At 48.8% G+C, this 17735-nt stretch overlaps 1 protein-coding gene across 1 annotated transcript in view; it reads right to left on the reverse strand.

Moving 5' to 3' along the window:
- The window catches only part of LOC140278672 (cGMP-dependent protein kinase 1-like), a 58059-nt gene that overhangs the window by 35102 nt on the left and 5222 nt on the right, over positions 1-17735 (reverse strand). The window contains exon 2 of the mRNA XM_072373734.1: positions 11825-11991. Coding sequence (XP_072229835.1) covers positions 11825-11991 — 167 coding nt within the window. The remainder of the gene's footprint in view (positions 1-11824; positions 11992-17735) is intronic.

Below are 17735 nucleotides of genomic sequence, written 5' to 3' on the forward strand. Positions count from 1 at the left end.
AAGACCGAACAGAGTTTACCAAGTAAAGACCGAACAGAGTTTACCAGGTAAAGACCGAACAGAGTTTACCAGGTAAAGACCGAACAGAGTTTACCAAGTAAAGACCGAACAGAGTTTACCAAGTAAAGACCGAACAGAGTTAACCAAGTAAAGACCGAACAGAGTTTACCAGGTAAAGACCGAACAGAGTTTACCAAGTAAAGACCGAACGGAGTTTACCAGGTAAATACCGAACAGAGTTTACCAGGTAAAGACCGAACAGAGTTTACCAAGTAAAGACCGAACAGAGTTTACCAGGTAAAGACCGAACAGAGTTTACCAGGTAAAGACCCAACAGAGTTTACCAAGTAAAGACCGAACGGAGTTTACCAAGTAAAGACCGAACAGAGTTTACCAGGTAAAGACCGAACGGAGTTTACCAGGTAAAGACCGAACGGAGTTTACCAGGTAGAGACCGAACAGAGTTTACCAAGTAAAGACCAAAGAGAGTTTACCAGGTAAAGACCGAACAGAGTTTACCAGGTAAAGACCGAACAGAGTTTACCAAGTAAAGACCGAACAGAGTTTACCAGGTAAAGACCGAACAGAGTTTACCAAGTAAAGACCGAACAGAGTTTACCAAGTAAAGACCGAACAGAGTTTACCAAGTAAAGACCGAACAGAGTTAACCAAGTAAAGACCGAACAGAGTTTACCAGGTAAAGACCGAACAGAGTTTACCAAGTAAAGACCGAACGGAGTTTACCAGGTAAAGACCGAACAGAGTTTACCAAGTAAAGACCGAACAGAGTTTACCAAGTAAAGACCGAACAGAGTTTACCAAGTAAAGACCGAACAGAGTTAACCAAGTAAAGACCGAACAGAGTTTACCAGGTAAAGACCGAACAGAGTTTACCAAGTAAAGACCGAACAGAGTTTACCAAGTAAAGACCGAACAGAGTTTACCAAGTAAAGACCGAACAGAGTTTACCAGGTAAAGACCGAACAGAGTTTACCAGGTAAAGACCGAACAGAGTTTACCAGGTAAAGACCGAACAGAGTTTACCAAGTAAAGACCGAACAGAGTTTACCAAGTAAAGACCGAACGGAGTTTACCAAGTAAAGACCGAACGGAGTTTACCAAGTAAAGACCGAACAGAGTTTACCAGGTAAAGACCGAACGGAGTTTACCAGGTAAAGACCGAACAGAGTTTACCAGGTAAAGACCGAACGGAGTTTACCAAGTAAAGACCGAACAGAGTTTACCAGGTAAAGACCGAACGGAGTTTACCAGGTAAAGACCGAACGGAGTTTACCAGGTAAAGACCGAACAGAGTTAACCAAGTAAAGACCGAACAGAGTTTACCAGGTAAAGACCGAACGGAGTTTACCAGGTAAAGACCGAACGGAGTTTACCAAGTAAAGACCGAACAGAGTTTACCAGGTAAAGACCGAACAGAGTTTACCAAGTAAAGACCGAACAGAGTTTACCAGGTAAAGACCGAACGGAGTTTACCAGGTAAAGACCGAACAGAGTTTACTAGGTAAAGACCGAACAGAGTTTACCAGGTAAAGACCGAACGGAGTTTACCAAGTAAAGACCGAACAGAGTTTACCAGGTAAAGACCGAACGGAGTTTACCAGGTAAAGACCGAACGGAGTTTACCAAGTAAAGACCGAACAGAGTTTACCAGGTAAAGACCGAACAGAGTTTACCAAGTAAAGACCGAACAGAGTTTACCAAGTAAAGACCGAACAGAGTTTACCAAGTAAAGACCGAACAGAGTTTACCAGGTAAAGACCGAACAGAGTTTACCAAGTAAAGACCGAACAGAGTTTACCAGGTAAAGACCGAACAGAGTTTACCAGGTAAAGACCGAACAGAGTTTACCAAGTAAAGACCGAACAGAGTTTACCAGGTAAAGACCGAACAGAGTTTACCAAGTAAAGACCGAACAGAGTTTACCAAGTAAAGACCGAAGAGAGTTTACCAGGTAAAGACCGAACAGAGTTTACCAAGTAAAGACCGAACGGAGTTTACCAGGTAAAGACCGAACAGAGTTTACCAGGTAAAGACCGAACAGAGTTTACCAGGTAAAGACCGAAGAGAGTTTACCAAGTAAAGACCGAACAGAGTTTACCAGGTAAAGACCGAACAGAGTTTACCAGGTAAAGACCGAACAGAGTTAACCAAGTAAAGACCGAACGGAGTTTACCAGGTAAAGACCGAACGGAGTTTACCAGGTAAAGACCGAACGGAGTTCACCAAGTAAAGACCGAAGAGAGTTTACCAGGTAAAGACCGAACAGAGTTTACCAAGTAAAGACCGAACAGAGTTTACCAAGTAAAGACCGAAGAGAGTTTACCAGGTAAAGACCGAACAGAGTTTACCAAGTAAAGACCGAACAGAGTTAACCAAGTAAAGACCGAACGGAGTTTACCAGGTAAAGACCGAACGGAGTTTACCAGGTAAAGACCGAACGGAGTTCACCAAGTAAAGACCGAAGAGAGTTTACCAGGTAAAGACCGAACAGAGTTTACCAAGTAAAGACCGAACAGAGTTTACCAAGTAAAGACCGAAGAGAGTTTACCAGGTAAAGACCGAACAGAGTTTACCAGGTAAAGACCGAACAGAGTTTACCAGGTAAAGACCGAACAGAGTTTACCAAGTAAAGACCGAACAGAGTTTACCAGGTAAAGACCGAACAGAGTTTACCAGGTAAAGACCGAACGGAGTTCACCAAGTAAAGACCGAAGAGAGTTTACCAGGTAAAGACCGAACAGAGTTTACCAAGTAAAGACCGAACAGAGTTTACCAAGTAAAGACCGAAGAGAGTTTACCAGGTAAAGACCGAACAGAGTTTACCAGGTAAAGACCGAACAGAGTTTACCAAGTAAAGACCGAACAGAGTTTACCAGGTAAAGACCGAACAGAGTTTACCAGGTAAAGACCCAACAGAGTTTACCAGGTAAAGACCGAACAGAGTTTACCAGGTAAAGACCGAACAGAGTTTACCAGGTAAAGACCGAACAGAGTTAACCAAGTAAAGACCGAACAGAGTTTACCAGGTAAAGACCGAACAGAGTTAACCAAGTAAAGACCGAACAGAGTTAACCAAGTAAAGACCGAACAGAGAACACGTGATAACATCCAGACTCAGCAGATATATCCTCAAAAAGTGAAAAGATTCTGTTTCTGAGCCTTACCGAGACCTTCACACACGCACACGCACACACGCACACACACACACACACACACACACACACACACACACACACACACACACACGCACGCACACGTGCGCTGTTCAATGTGTCTGGTTAAACCTTGCCCACCCACACCAGACTCCATTTAAAAACAAGTCATTTTAATATTGATTATTTAATTATTGAACATCCCTTTAATGTAAAACCTGACATGAATATATTTCTCACATTGTGAGGACGTGCTCTTAAATTCAGCAGGGTGTCAACCATCCTGCAGCTTTAACTTATATATAAATGTCACCGGTTGTTTCACACCGCTCGCTGCCACCCACTGGCATGGAGGACTGGCCATCTGGAGGATTGTTATCGAGTCGCTCTGAGTCCGACATTACTGCAACAAAAAGATTTTAAATGACCTGAAGAAACAACGTGACACTTGAGCTGCTGGCACGCTTAAAGGTCTTCTCTTAAAGGTCACATAGCGTCTAATAAGGAAACGATTTATCCCCAGAGCAGTTTTATAACAAAACACCCTCAGTGAACCAGGAGTGAGAAATGAAGGCTTCATTTCTTACATTAAGATATCTTTTTATAAGTCTATTAAATCAAACTTTCCTGACGAAAGAGGCGAGCTGCTGTGTCTAAAACAAAACCAGGCATCAAACTGAAAGATTCCCCCAGATGTCACAGTGGTTCTCAGGTCCACATGAAAACGCAGCTTTAGTCACACAGCAGCTCATCCTGTTTTCAGTGGGAGGATCATGTAACTAAACCGGCTCCTTATGTAACAAACTGACCTCAAATACAGCTATAAATAAAACGCCAGAGCTCAGCGTAAGAACAGCACAGAGCTGATGAGGTCCAAGGTCTGAGCCCTGAGTCCTGTCAGAGAGCGCCGTCCCACTCAGGTGCCGCTCAGGTCCCGCTCAGGTCCCGCTCAGGTCCCGCTCAGGTCCCGCTCAGGTCCCACTGAGGTCCCGCTCAGGTCCCACTTATGTCCCACTCAGGTCCCACTCAGGTCCCGCTCAGGTCCCACTCAGGTCCCGCTCAGGTCCCACTTATGTCCCACTCAGGTCCCACTCAGGTCCCGCTCAGGTCCCACTCAGGTCCCGCTCAGGTCCCACTTATGTCCCACTCAGGTCCCACTCAGGTCCCACTCAGGTCCCGCTCAGGTCCCACTCAGGTCCCGCTCAGGTCCCGCTCAGGTCCCACTCAGGTCCCGCTCAGGTCCCACTTATGTCCCACTCAGGTCCCACTCAGGTCCCGCTCAGGTCCCACTCAGGTCCCGCTCAGGTCCCACTCAGGTCCCGCTCAGGTCCCACTCAGGTCCCACTCAGGTCCCACTTATGTCCCGCTCAGGTCCCACTCAGGTCCCGCTCAGGTCCCACTCAGGTCCCACTCAGGTCCCGCTCAGGTCCCACTCAGGTCCCACTTATGTCCCGCTCAGGTCCCACTCAGGTCCCGCTCAGGTCCCACTCAGGTCCCGCTCAGGTCCCACTCAGGTCCCACTCAGGTCCCACTCAGGTCCCGCTCAGGTCCCACTCAGGTCCCGCTCAGGTCCCACTTATGTCCCGCTCAGGTCCCACTCAGGTCCCGCTCAGGTCCCACTTATGTCCCGCTCAGGTCCCACTCAGGTCCCGCTCAGGTCCCGCTCAGGTCCCGCTCAGGTCCCACTCAGGTCCCACTCAGGTCCCACTCAGGTCCCACTTATGTCCCGCTCAGGTCCCACTCAGGTCCCGCTCAGGTCCCACTCAGGTCCCGCTCAGGTCCCACTCAGGTCCCACTCAGGTCCCACTCAGGTCCCACTCAGGTCCCACTCAGGTCCCGCTCAGGTCCCACTTATGTCCCGCTCAGGTCCCACTCAGGTCCCGCTCAGGTCCCACTTATGTCCCGCTCAGGTCCCACTCAGGTCCCGCTCAGGTCCCGCTCAGGTCCCGCTCAGGTCCCACTCAGGTCCCACTCAGGTCCCACTCAGGTCCCACTCAGGTCCCACTTATGTCCCGCTCAGGTCCCACTCAGGTCCCGCTCAGGTCCCGCTCAGGTCCCACTCAGGTCCCGCTTATGTCCCACTCAGGTCCCGCTCAGGTCCCACTCAGGTCCCACTTATGTCCCACTCCGGTCCCGCTCAGGTCCCACTCAGGTCCCACTTATGTCCCACTCAGGTCCCGCTCAGGTCCCGCTCAGGTCCCGCTCAGGTCCCACTCAGGTCCCACTCAGGTCCCACTCAGGTCCCACTTAGGTCCCACTTATGTCCCGCTCAGGTCCCGCTCAGGTCCCACTCAGGTCCCGCTCAGGTCCCGCTCAGGTCCCGCTCAGGTCCCACTCAGGTCCCACTCAGGTCCCGCTCAGGTCCCGCTCAGGTCCCGCTCAGGTCCCACTCATGTCCCACTTATGTCCCACTCAGGTCCCGCTCAGGTCCCGCTCAGGTCCCGCTCAGGTGCCGCTCAGGTCCCACTCATGTCCCACTCAGGTCCCGCTCAGGTGCCGCTCAGGTCCCGCTCAGGTCCCACTCAGGTCCCGCTCAGGTCCCGCTCAGGTGCCGCTCAGGTCCCACTCAGGTCCCGCTCAGGTCCCGCTCAGGTCCCACTCAGGTCCCACTCATGTCCCACTTATGTCCCACTCAGGTCCCGCTCAGGTCCCGCTCAGGTGCCGCTCAGGTCCCACTCATGTCCCACTCAGGTCCCGCTCAGGTGCCGCTCAGGTCCCACTTATGTCCCACTCAGGTCCCGCTCAGGTCCCGCTCAGGTCCCACTCAGGTCCCACTCAGGTCCCACTTAGGTCCCGCTCAGGTCCCACTCAGGTCCCGCTCAGGTCCCGCTCAGGTCCCGCTCAGGTCCCGCTCAGGTCCCACTCAGGTCCCGCTCAGGTCCCACTCAGGTCCCACTCAGGTCCCACTTATGTCCCGCTCAGGTCCCACTCAGGTCCCGCTCAGGTCCCACTCAGGTCCCACTCAGGTCCCGCTCAGGTCCCACTCAGGTCCCACTTATGTCCCGCTCAGGTCCCACTCAGGTCCCGCTCAGGTCCCACTCAGGTCCCGCTCAGGTCCCACTCAGGTCCCACTCAGGTCCCACTCAGGTCCCACTTATGTCCCGCTCAGGTCCCACTCAGGTCCCGCTCAGGTCCCACTCAGGTCCCGCTCAGGTCCCACTCAGGTCCCACTCAGGTCCCACTCAGGTCCCGCTCAGGTCCCACTCAGGTCCCGCTCAGGTCCCACTCAGGTCCCACTCAGGTCCCACTCAGGTCCCACTTATGTCCCGCTCAGGTCCCACTCAGGTCCCGCTCAGGTCCCACTCAGGTCCCGCTCAGGTCCCACTCAGGTCCCACTCAGGTCCCACTCAGGTCCCACTCAGGTCCCGCTCAGGTCCCACTTATGTCCCGCTCAGGTCCCACTCAGGTCCCGCTCAGGTCCCACTTATGTCCCGCTCAGGTCCCACTCAGGTCCCGCTCAGGTCCCGCTCAGGTCCCGCTCAGGTCCCACTCAGGTCCCACTCAGGTCCCACTCATGTCCCGCTCAGGTCCCACTCAGGTCCCACTCAGGTCCCGCTCAGGTCCCACTCAGGTCCCGCTTATGTCCCACTCAGGTCCCGCTCAGGTCCCACTCAGGTCCCACTTATGTCCCACTCCGGTCCCGCTCAGGTCCCACTCAGGTCCCACTTATGTCCCACTCAGGTCCCGCTCAGGTCCCGCTCAGGTCCCGCTCAGGTCCCACTCAGGTCCCACTCAGGTCCCACTCAGGTCCCACTTAGGTCCCACTTATGTCCCGCTCAGGTCCCGCTCAGGTCCCACTCAGGTCCCGCTCAGGTCCCGCTCAGGTCCCGCTCAGGTCCCACTCAGGTCCCACTCAGGTCCCACTCAGGTCCCGCTCAGGTCCCACTTATGTCCCGCTCAGGTCCCACTCAGGTCCCGCTCAGGTCCCACTTATGTCCCGCTCAGGTCCCACTCAGGTCCCGCTCAGGTCCCACTTATGTCCCGCTCAGGTCCCACTCAGGTCCCGCTCAGGTCCCGCTCAGGTCCCGCTCAGGTCCCACTCAGGTCCCACTCAGGTCCCACTCAGGTCCCACTCAGGTCCCGCTCAGGTCCCACTCAGGTCCCACTCAGGTCCCACTCAGGTCCCACTCAGGTCCCGCTCAGGTCCCGCTCAGGTCCCGCTCAGGTCCCACTCAGGTCCCACTCAGGTCCCGCTCAGGTCCCACTTATGTCCCGCTCAGGTCCCACTCAGGTCCCGCTCAGGTCCCACTTATGTCCCGCTCAGGTCCCACTCAGGTCCCGCTCAGGTCCCACTTATGTCCCGCTCAGGTCCCACTCAGGTCCCGCTCAGGTCCCGCTCAGGTCCCGCTCAGGTCCCACTCAGGTCCCACTCAGGTCCCACTCAGGTCCCACTCAGGTCCCGCTCAGGTCCCACTCAGGTCCCACTCAGGTCCCACTCAGGTCCCACTCAGGTCCCACTCAGGTCCCACTTATGTCCCACTCCGGTCCCGCTCAGGTCCCACTCAGGTCCCACTTATGTCCCGCTCAGGTCCCACTCAGGTCCCGCTCAGGTCCCACTTATGTCCCGCTCAGGTCCCACTCAGGTCCCGCTCAGGTCCCGCTCAGGTCCCGCTCAGGTCCCACTCAGGTCCCACTCAGGTCCCACTCAGGTCCCACTTATGTCCCGCTCAGGTCCCACTCAGGTCCCACTCAGGTCCCGCTCAGGTCCCACTCAGGTCCCGCTTATGTCCCACTCCGGTCCCGCTCAGGTCCCACTCAGGTCCCGCTCAGGTCCCACTCAGGTCCCACTCAGGTCCCGCTCAGGTCCCACTCAGGTCCCACTTATGTCCCACTCAGGTCCCACTCAGGTCCCGCTCAGGTCCCGCTCAGGTCCCGCTCAGGTCCCGCTCAGGTCCCACTCAGGTCCCGCTCAGGTCCCACTTAGGTCCCACTTATGTCCCGCTCAGGTCCCGCTCAGGTCCCACTCAGGTCCCGCTCAGGTCCCGCTCAGGTCCCGCTCAGGTCCCGCTCAGGTCCCACTCAGGTCCCACTCAGGTCCCACTCAGGTCCCGCTCAGGTCCCACTCAGGTCCCGCTCAGGTCCCGCTCAGGTCCCGCTCAGGTCCCACTCAGGTCCCGCTCAGGTCCCGCTCAGGTCCCGCTCAGGTCCCGCTCAGGTCCCACTCAGGTCCCACTCAGGTCCCGCTCAGGTCCCGCTCAGGTCCCGCTCAGGTCCCGCTCAGGTCCCACTCAGGTGCCGCTCAGGTCCCGCTCAGGTCCCGCTCAGGTCCCACTCAGGTCCCACTCAGGTCCCACTCAGGTCCCGCTCCGGTCCCGCTCAGGTCCCACTCCGGTCCCGCTCAGGTCCCACTCAGGTCCCACTCAGGTCCCGCTCCGGTCCCGCTCAGGTCCCGCTCAGGTCCCACTCCGGTCCCGCTCAGGTCCCGCTCAGGTCCCACTCAGGTCCCACTCAGGTCCCACTCAGGTCCCACTCAGGTCCCGCTCAGGTCCCACTCAGGTCCCACTCAGGTCCCACTCAGGTCCCGCTCCGGTCCCGCTCAGGTCCCGCTCAGGTCCCACTCCGGTCCCGCTCAGGTCCCGCTCAGGTCCCACTCAGGTCCCACTCAGGTCCCACTCAGGTCCCACTCAGGTCCCGCTCAGGTCCCATTCAGGTCCCGCTCAGGTCCAGCTCCCTTCATCATCATTACAAAGATTATTTCCCTCAAAGACCTGAGTCCAATCACACCTCAAGCTCCCCCTTCTTGTCCAAATTTGGTCGCTTCTGCCTCCAAAAAGCAAAGAAGTTGTTAGTCTTGCTGAGGCTGTAACGTATCAGATGAGAAGTTACTGCGGTCGGGCCACCTTCTCCTTTAAGGATGCCTCCATCAGCCAGGTGAAATCCTCACATCTGTTACTACCTTTAAAACCTTTGAGACTGAGTTTGAGATGTTCTTTTCTTTCAAATTAAAAATGAAAACCAGACTTGTGTGTTCCCCTTACATCTCTCGGCAGAATTATGGAGCTGTGATATACATTCACTCGTCTTTAAACTCCTCTCTGTTGGGTACAGTCCACCACACACACATCAGTGGATGTTCTGGTCGGGTTTCTCCTCCCGTCGACTCAAACTCCGGTAGATGTGTTCAGTTTCTGCTGGACAACATCCCTCTTAATCATACAGGAAGTCTTTGTTCCTGTTGACCCTCCCCAAAGCTTGGACTGGTCGGGGAAAAGGAGGCTGGGATCCGGTCTGCTTTGAATCCTCTGAATCTGAATCTGCAGATGCTGTGAAGCAGAAAGGATATAACAGCAGGACTCAAACACGAGTCTCGTGTTCAGGTGTCCGTCCCGCTCCTCCCCGCTGTGACAGCTCACTGCTGTAGCGTTTTGCTGCCACTAGGGGGCAGTCTCATAAATATGTGGATCAACTTGAGCTGTGGCCTGCTCTTGGTTGTGTTGCTGCTGTTGTTGGTCCTTTAGCTTTGCCCTGCCGTGAAGAAGAGGGTTTTTTCCAGCGTAGCTGCTGTCTGAGCCTTTACTCGAGCTTCTTTGGTCGTCGAAACAATGACTCGTCGCCTCTTACATCGTTTGCTTTTTCTGACCTGAATGTTCTTCGGTTATTGAGGGTTTCAACTCAAACGTTTTTACCGGCTGTTTGCTGGACCTGACTATAACCTGGAGGTTCTTTGACTCCTGTTGTGTTTAGACTGGAAACATGTGCTGTTCTGACCCGGATGCTGTTCTGGAGTTAAGCAGCATGCTGCCTCTCCAGAACATTTAGAAAAAGTCAAAGCTCCACTGTGTAGGCGTCTCAGACTGATGCCACCTCCAATCTCCCCCCACTTTCTCACAAATTAAATGATGTTAAAAGTGGAAAACGTGACTTCTGTTGGCATGTGGGATGTTTTTAAAGGAGGCTGAGAGCCACACAGACAGACTCCTGTGTGAAGCTATAAAACAGCTTCAGTTGCAGGTAACTGAGCAGAAAGTTTTCTGTTGGCAGAGCCTCTGCAGAAGAATAACGGGCGATAAGCAGCTGCAGATCAGATCTTTGTGCCCTGAAACTGACACAAAGAGCTTTTGACAGAGTTGGATGTGAAATGTTTTGCTCTGCTGTCTCAGACTCAGTGAGTCGGGCCTTGGCGGTACTGGAATAACACCTGGCTGCTGCTCCTCTCTGAATCCCAGCTGGGAAACGACAATTACTGACTCTGCAGCTTTCATAAACACTGTTGCCATGGAGACGGAGTTTCACCTCCCCAAAAACGAACTGAAAAAGAGACAAAGACCTGCCGGACCGAACTGTGAGCTCCTCAAACCGAAGGAGCTTTTACAGCGACAGAAGTCATGTTTCAGCTTCACACACTGAACAGAAAACAGGCTGAAATTAAGCACAATTACGCAAAACTCATCGACTTTTAACAAAGTTCCAGCTGGAAGCACATGACTTTGACTCCGATAAACTTGTTTCTGAGACTTCTGAGCAAAGCGGTGGCGTTCAGGAGCCTCTGACATCTTCCACAACAGGAAGCGAGGCCGACACATTCCTGGAAGAGGACCAGCAGCTCATTAAAGAGAAAAGGTTACGCTGCCTCTTAATTCACAGAACATTTCTACAGTCAGCCACCTCTGCGCTACAGGATGCCCGCCAGCAGTCAGCGACCCTCGGGCAAAGCAGCCGGATCATTCAGAGGCTGAGGACTGGACCACAAAGCATGCAGCTCTGAGATAAAGATAACAACCCCTCACAGTCTCTACAGCAGAGAAACACCAGCTCCTCCTCCAAAGGACCACAGTAAAAACAGAAGAAGAAGAATCAGTTCATTTTCTGTGATTAACAGCTAGCAGGTCCGTTAGAAACCTTCAAGATGAAGAGTAAAGCTGTTCTGATGCTATTCTGTTCCTCTTCAGTCTGTTCGGTTAGGTTTAGGCTTTAAAACAAAAACTAAAGCTTTGTGTCATGAATAAAGTGTGTTGCATAATCTCTGAGAATTAAACGGCTGTAAACCAAGTGAAGCAGCCTAAAACAAGAGGATCCGAATCTGCCTCCAGGTCCACAACAGCACCGTGTTTTAGTCCCCGAAATGTTTTCAGTGTTCTGGATCAGCTTAAAAAGAAAAGAAGAAACCTCTCACAACTAAGTCCAAGTCAGCCAGAACCAGAACCAGGCTCAACTTCCAGTGGCTGAAAACAGAAAAAGTCCAGGAAAACTAAGAAAGAAAGACCCAACAAATCCTTCAGGGATGAGTCGAGAGAGAAAAAGGCCTGAAGGACATATCTGGAAAACATTATCTGGAAAACTTTATCTGGAAAACTTTATCTGGAAAACTTTATCTGGAAAACTTTATCTGGAAAACATTATCTGGAAAACTTTATCTGGAAAACATTATCTGGAAAACTTTATCTGGAAAACTTTATCTGGAAAACTTTATCTGGGAAAACTTTATCTGGAAAACTTTATCTGGAAAACATTATCTGGAAAACTTTATCTGGAAAACTTTACCTGGAAAACATTATCTGGAAAACTTTGTCTGGAAAACTTTATCTGGTATTTGGACTGGACCCGTTCAGCGCTTTTCTAATGGAGCCAACAGGTTTGGCTCCGTTCTTCCTCCATTCAGACAGAAAACATTTAAAAGCAGGAAACAGAAGACACGCCTCAGGGGACCTCACCTTCCATCACGAACACCAGCGAGCCCACGTCTCCCTCTTTGATGATGCAGGCATCCTTCCCATAATCCACCGGGTACATACAGTCCACGATCTCCTGGATCTGAGACAGCTCCAGGTTCTTCATGAAGTCATTGTCCAGGATGGCCTCCTTTATCAGCTCCTTCGACCTGAGAGGAGGAGCGCAAAGCGAGTTAAGATGGAGGTTAAGACCACAACAGGATCTGAAAACAGCCTGAAAGACTGAGACTGTCCACATTAAGAACTGTTTAGATTTCTATCAAAATCCTTCATTGTGTTCCAGTCAAAACCCAAAGAAACATAAAGACCTAAAGGTGACAGTAAAAAGCCTTCTTCCTGTTCCTGGGAGCAGATATCAGGGCCTGAAGTCACCAGCAGAGTTAGCTACTGAGGAGCATGCATCTTCCATCCAGCAGCAGCCTCAGAGGATATAAGAGCCCAGTGGATAAACTATATCTGAGGCTAATGTTCCAGCAGAGTTAGCTAAAGACTGTGAATGTGCAGCAAACACTTTTCATCCCACTGTTTTAACAACTTGGTCCAGTTCAACGCTGGACTGAAGGAACTGAGCCACAAAGAGGATCAGTTCCAACTCTCAGAGCCTGAACTTCAGAGCAGGGAAATGGAAGCATCTGAGAAATAACTCCTCATGGTTTATTTACTGATTTATTTCCTCCTTTAGCAGCAGCTAACGCTAACAGCTTAGCTAATGAAATAACTCCTCATGGTTTATTTACTGATTTATTTCTTCCTTTAGCAGCAGCTAACGCTAACAGCTGAGCTAATGAAATAACTCCTCATGGTTTATTTACTGATTTATTTCTTCCTTTAGCAGCAGCTAACGCTAACAGCTTAGCTAATGAAATAACTCCTCATGGTTTATTTACTGTTTTATTTCTTCCTTTAGCAGCAGCTAACGCTAACAGCTTAGCTAATGAAATAACTCTTCATGGTTTATTTACTGATTTATTTCTTCCTTTAGCAGCAGCTAATGCTAACAGCTTAGCTAATGAAATAACTCCTCATGGTTTATTTACTGATTTATTTCCTCCTTTAGCAGCAGCTAACGCTAACAGCTTAGCTAATGAACGTACACCAACTTCTAAGGAGTTACTGCTGTTCCTTTCTGAAAGATGAACATTATTGTTCCCACATTACTTTGTTAGCTGAAGCTTTGAACGGTTCTGTTCTGTAACTCATTACTTTAATGAGCTCCTGCTTCATCTCCCCTCTGAACACAGACTGTTAACAAAGAGGTTTTAACCAAGTCTCAAACATCTCAATAGACCCCAGAAAATTCTGTTAAAATGATGCCTTTAAATTCAAAACCAAACACAAATATGAAAATGACAGATTTTTGGATATCAGCCGAGTTTTAGATTTATCGGCTCATCATATTTTTTGGATTTATTCATTTGATTTGTCAGAATTAGAAATGTTTCCCTGGAACATCAGAGGTACAGATTTATCTTCTCTCTGAAGGTAAAAGGCTGCAGTTTTTATCTTCAGTGTTTTTGACAGCCGAATATTCAGTTCAAACACAATTGAGTTTATTTCTGTTGTTCTTTGCTGTAATCCAGAATCAGCCAATGAGGCGGCAGCACTGAGTCGGGTCCAAGCTGTTCTGGGCCTCAGGTTTCTGTCAGGACCGAAGCTGTGATGATGATCCCTCTATCGGGGTTTGAGTCTCAGCTCTGCTGCTCCGTGTGTTGGCTTCGCTCCTCTCATCAGAATAATAAAAAGTGTTTTCTGTGCTGGGTTTGAATCGGCGTGGTCCTCCCACTCACAGGCAGCTGACAGGGTTTCATTTACCATCCCACCACCTCTCGCTGTCAGAGTCCTGCCGCCCGCCTGCATGTGTGTGTTTTAGAGTATAAATAAAAGGCAGGAGAGTGAGTGGGCTGTGAACACCCACCAGCTCTCCTGCTGTCTGCAGAGAAGCTGCACGAGCTAATGATCAGCTCAGACCGCCACAGATCTGCTGCTGAACCCATGAGCCTCAGCCGAGGGGAGGAGCCTGCGTTCATGCCGCCGCCCGTCCTCTCCGAGCGGCTCCTGGCTCCACATCTGCTGACATGTGATGGTTCTGCTTGAAATGCCCGTCCATGGGTGGATGGCGAAGGTTATAAACCTTTTGGAGTAAACCGTGACCACATCAGAAGGAAAGTAAACTGAATCTGATGTGGTGATGGCGGCTCCCCCGCTGGGACCAGAACTCCATGGTCCCACCTGTCAGCTGATGGAGGAGCTGCAGGGTTGTGGATGTCATTAAATTTGAATGACGTTTTTAATGCCCAAATAAGCAGCTCAACAGGAAGCTGCTGCAGATAAACGAGGACATGAAAGCGTGCGAGAGCTCAGAGAAGAGCTGTGGTCCTGCGGAGCTTCGTCAACACCAAAGAAAAGAACGTTTCTGTTCAGTTTGATCTGCTCACAGGGAGGATGTCTGAACTGGGTCACCTCCAAACCCTTCAGACACATAAAGAAATGCTGACACTGCATCTCTCCACACCTCCACACAGCTATTTTCGTGTGGATGGAATAAAAAGGAAGACGCGCAGATGTGTGAGACTGCGTTGGCTTATTCCACGGATGAAATGTCTCCTCCAACCTCTGCAGAAGAAGAAACAGAAGCATGAAGACGTGGTTGAATTATCTTCACGTCAATGGAAAGATCCAGAGATCTTTTTTCAGATCAGAGCTTCACAATCGTTTCATATTCATGTGCATGAATAAAGGTCCGTTTCCTCCTCAGCTGAGCCGACCTGCTGATCCGATACAGACCAGAGATAAGAGCCTCCAGACCGAAGAGGAGACGGACCAGTACAGCAGGTTCTGCTGCTGACATCGTCACAACCTGACTGAGCACAGCTGTTTCTGGGTCTCAGACTGATCCTGGTTCTGGTGCTTCTGTGGAGTTTGTGTGCTTCTGCTTAATAAAACCCACCAATCAGCTGACAGTTCATTGATAAGAAGAAGAGGTCGTCAGAGACGTGAAGAAAAGCTGTTAGTTAATATCTGCCTGATGTTCACGTGCAGCTGATCACAGTTCTGAAGCTTCATCTTCAGCAGGTCCATTCAGTTTCATTTTCAGTTTAAATCAACATGAGTCACATCAACATGAGTCACATCAACATGAGTCATATCATGAGTCATATCATGAGTCATATCAACATGAGTCACATCAACATGAGTCATATCATCATGAGTCATATCAACATGAGTCACATCATGAGTCACATCAACATGAGTCATATCATGAGTCATATCATGAGTCACATCAACATGAGTCATATCAACATGAGTCACATCAACATGAGTCACATCAACATGAGTCATATCAACATGAGTCACATCATGAGTCACATCAACATGAGTCATATCAACATGAGTCATATCATGAGTCACATCAACATGAGTCATATCATGAGTCATATCAACATGAGTCACATCAACATGAGTCATATCATCATGAGTCATATCATGAGTCACATCAACATGAGTCATATCATGAGTCATATCAACATGAGTCACATCAACATGAGTCATATCAACATGAGTCATATCATGAGTCACATCAATGTGAGTCACATCAACATGAGTCATATCATGAGTCACATCATCATGAGTCACATCAACATGAGTCATATCAACATGAGTCACATCAACATGAGTCACATCAACATGAGTCATATCAACATGAGTCACATCATGAGTCACATCATGAGTCATATCATGAGTCACATCAACATGAGTCACATCAACATGAGTCACATCAACATGAGTCACATCAACATGAGTCATATCATGAGTCACATCAACATGAGTCATATCATGAGTCATATCAACATGAGTCACATCAACATGAATCATATCAACATGAGTCATATCATGAGTCACATCAACATGAGTCATATCATGAGTCATATCAACATGAGTCACATCAACATGAGTCATATCATGAGTCACATCAACATGAGTCACATCAACATGAGTCATATCATGAGTCACATCAACATGAGTCATATCAACATGAGTCACATCAACATGAGTCACATCAACATGAGTCACATCAACATGAGTCATATCAACATGAGTCATATCAACATGAGTCATATCAACATGAGTCACATCAACATGAGTCACATCAACATGAGTCATATCAACATGAGTCATATCAACATGAGTCACATCAACATGAGTCACATCAACATGAGTCATATCAACATGAGTCACATCAACATGACTCATATCAACATGAGTCATATCAACATGAGTCACATCAACATGAGTCATATCAACATGAGTCATATCATGAGTCATATCAACATGAGTCACATCAACATGAGTCATATCAACATGAGTCATATCAACATGAGTCACATCAACATGAGTCACATCAACATGAGTCACATCAACATGAGTCATATCATGAGTCATATCAACATGAGTCACATCAACATGAGTCATATCAACATGAGTCACATCAACATGAGTCATATCAACATGAGTCATATCAACATGAGTCACATCAACATGAGTCACATCAACATGAGTCATATCAACATGAGTCATATCATGAGTCATATCAACATGAGTCATATCAACATGAGTCACATCAACATGAGTCACATCAACATGAGTCATATCAACATGAGTCATATCAACATGAGTCATATCATGAGTCATATCAACATGAGTCATATCAACATGAGTCACATCAACATGAGTCATATCAACATGAGTCATATCAACATGAGTCATATCATGAGTCATATCAACATGAGTCATATCAACATGAGTCACATCAACATGAGTCACATCAACATGAGTCACATCAACATGAGTCATATCAACATGAGTCATATCATGAGTCATATCAACATGAGTCATATCAACATGAGTCACATCAACATGAGTCACATCAACATGAGTCATATCAACATGAGTCATATCATGAGTCATATCAACATGAGTCATATCAACATGAGTCACATCAACATGAGTCACATCAACATGAGTCATATCAACATGAGTCATATCAACATGAGTCACATCAACATGAGTCACATCAACATGAGTCATATCAACATGAGTCATATCATGAGTCATATCAACATGAGTCACATCAACATGAGTCACATCAACATGAGTCATATCAACATGAGTCATATCATGAGTCATATCAACATGAGTCATATCAACATGAGTCACATCAACATGAGTCACATCAACATGAGTCATATCAACATGAGTCATATCATGAGTCATATCAACATGAGTCACATCAACATGAGTCATATCAACATGAGTCACATCAACATGAGTCACATCAACATGAGTCATATCAACATGAGTCATATCAACATGAGTCATATCAACATGAGTCATATCAACATGAGTCATATCAACATGAGTCATATCAACATGAGTCATATCATGAGTCATATCAACATGAGTCACATCAACATGAGTCATATCAACATGAGTCACATCAACATGAGTCACATCAACATGAGTCATATCAACATGAGTCACATCAACATGAGTCACATCAACATGAGTCATATCAACATGAGTCATATCATGAGTCATATCAACATGAGTCATATCAACATGAGTCACATCAACATGAGTCACATCAACATGAGTCATATCAACATGAGTCATATCAACATGAGTCACATCAACATGAGTCACATCAACATGAGTCATATCAACATGAGTCATATCATGAGTCATATCAACATGAGTCATATCAACATGAGTCACATCAACATGAGTCACATCAACATGAGTCATATCAACATGAGTCATATCATGAGTCATATCAACATGAGTCACATCAACATGAGTCATATCAACATGAGTCACATCAACATGAGTCACATCA

This window comes from Leuresthes tenuis, unplaced genomic scaffold, assembly GCF_036924035.1.
Source record: "Leuresthes tenuis unplaced genomic scaffold, fLeuTen1.0.hap1 SCAF_20, whole genome shotgun sequence".
NCBI classification, from domain to species: domain Eukaryota; kingdom Metazoa; phylum Chordata; class Actinopteri; order Atheriniformes; family Atherinopsidae; genus Leuresthes; species Leuresthes tenuis.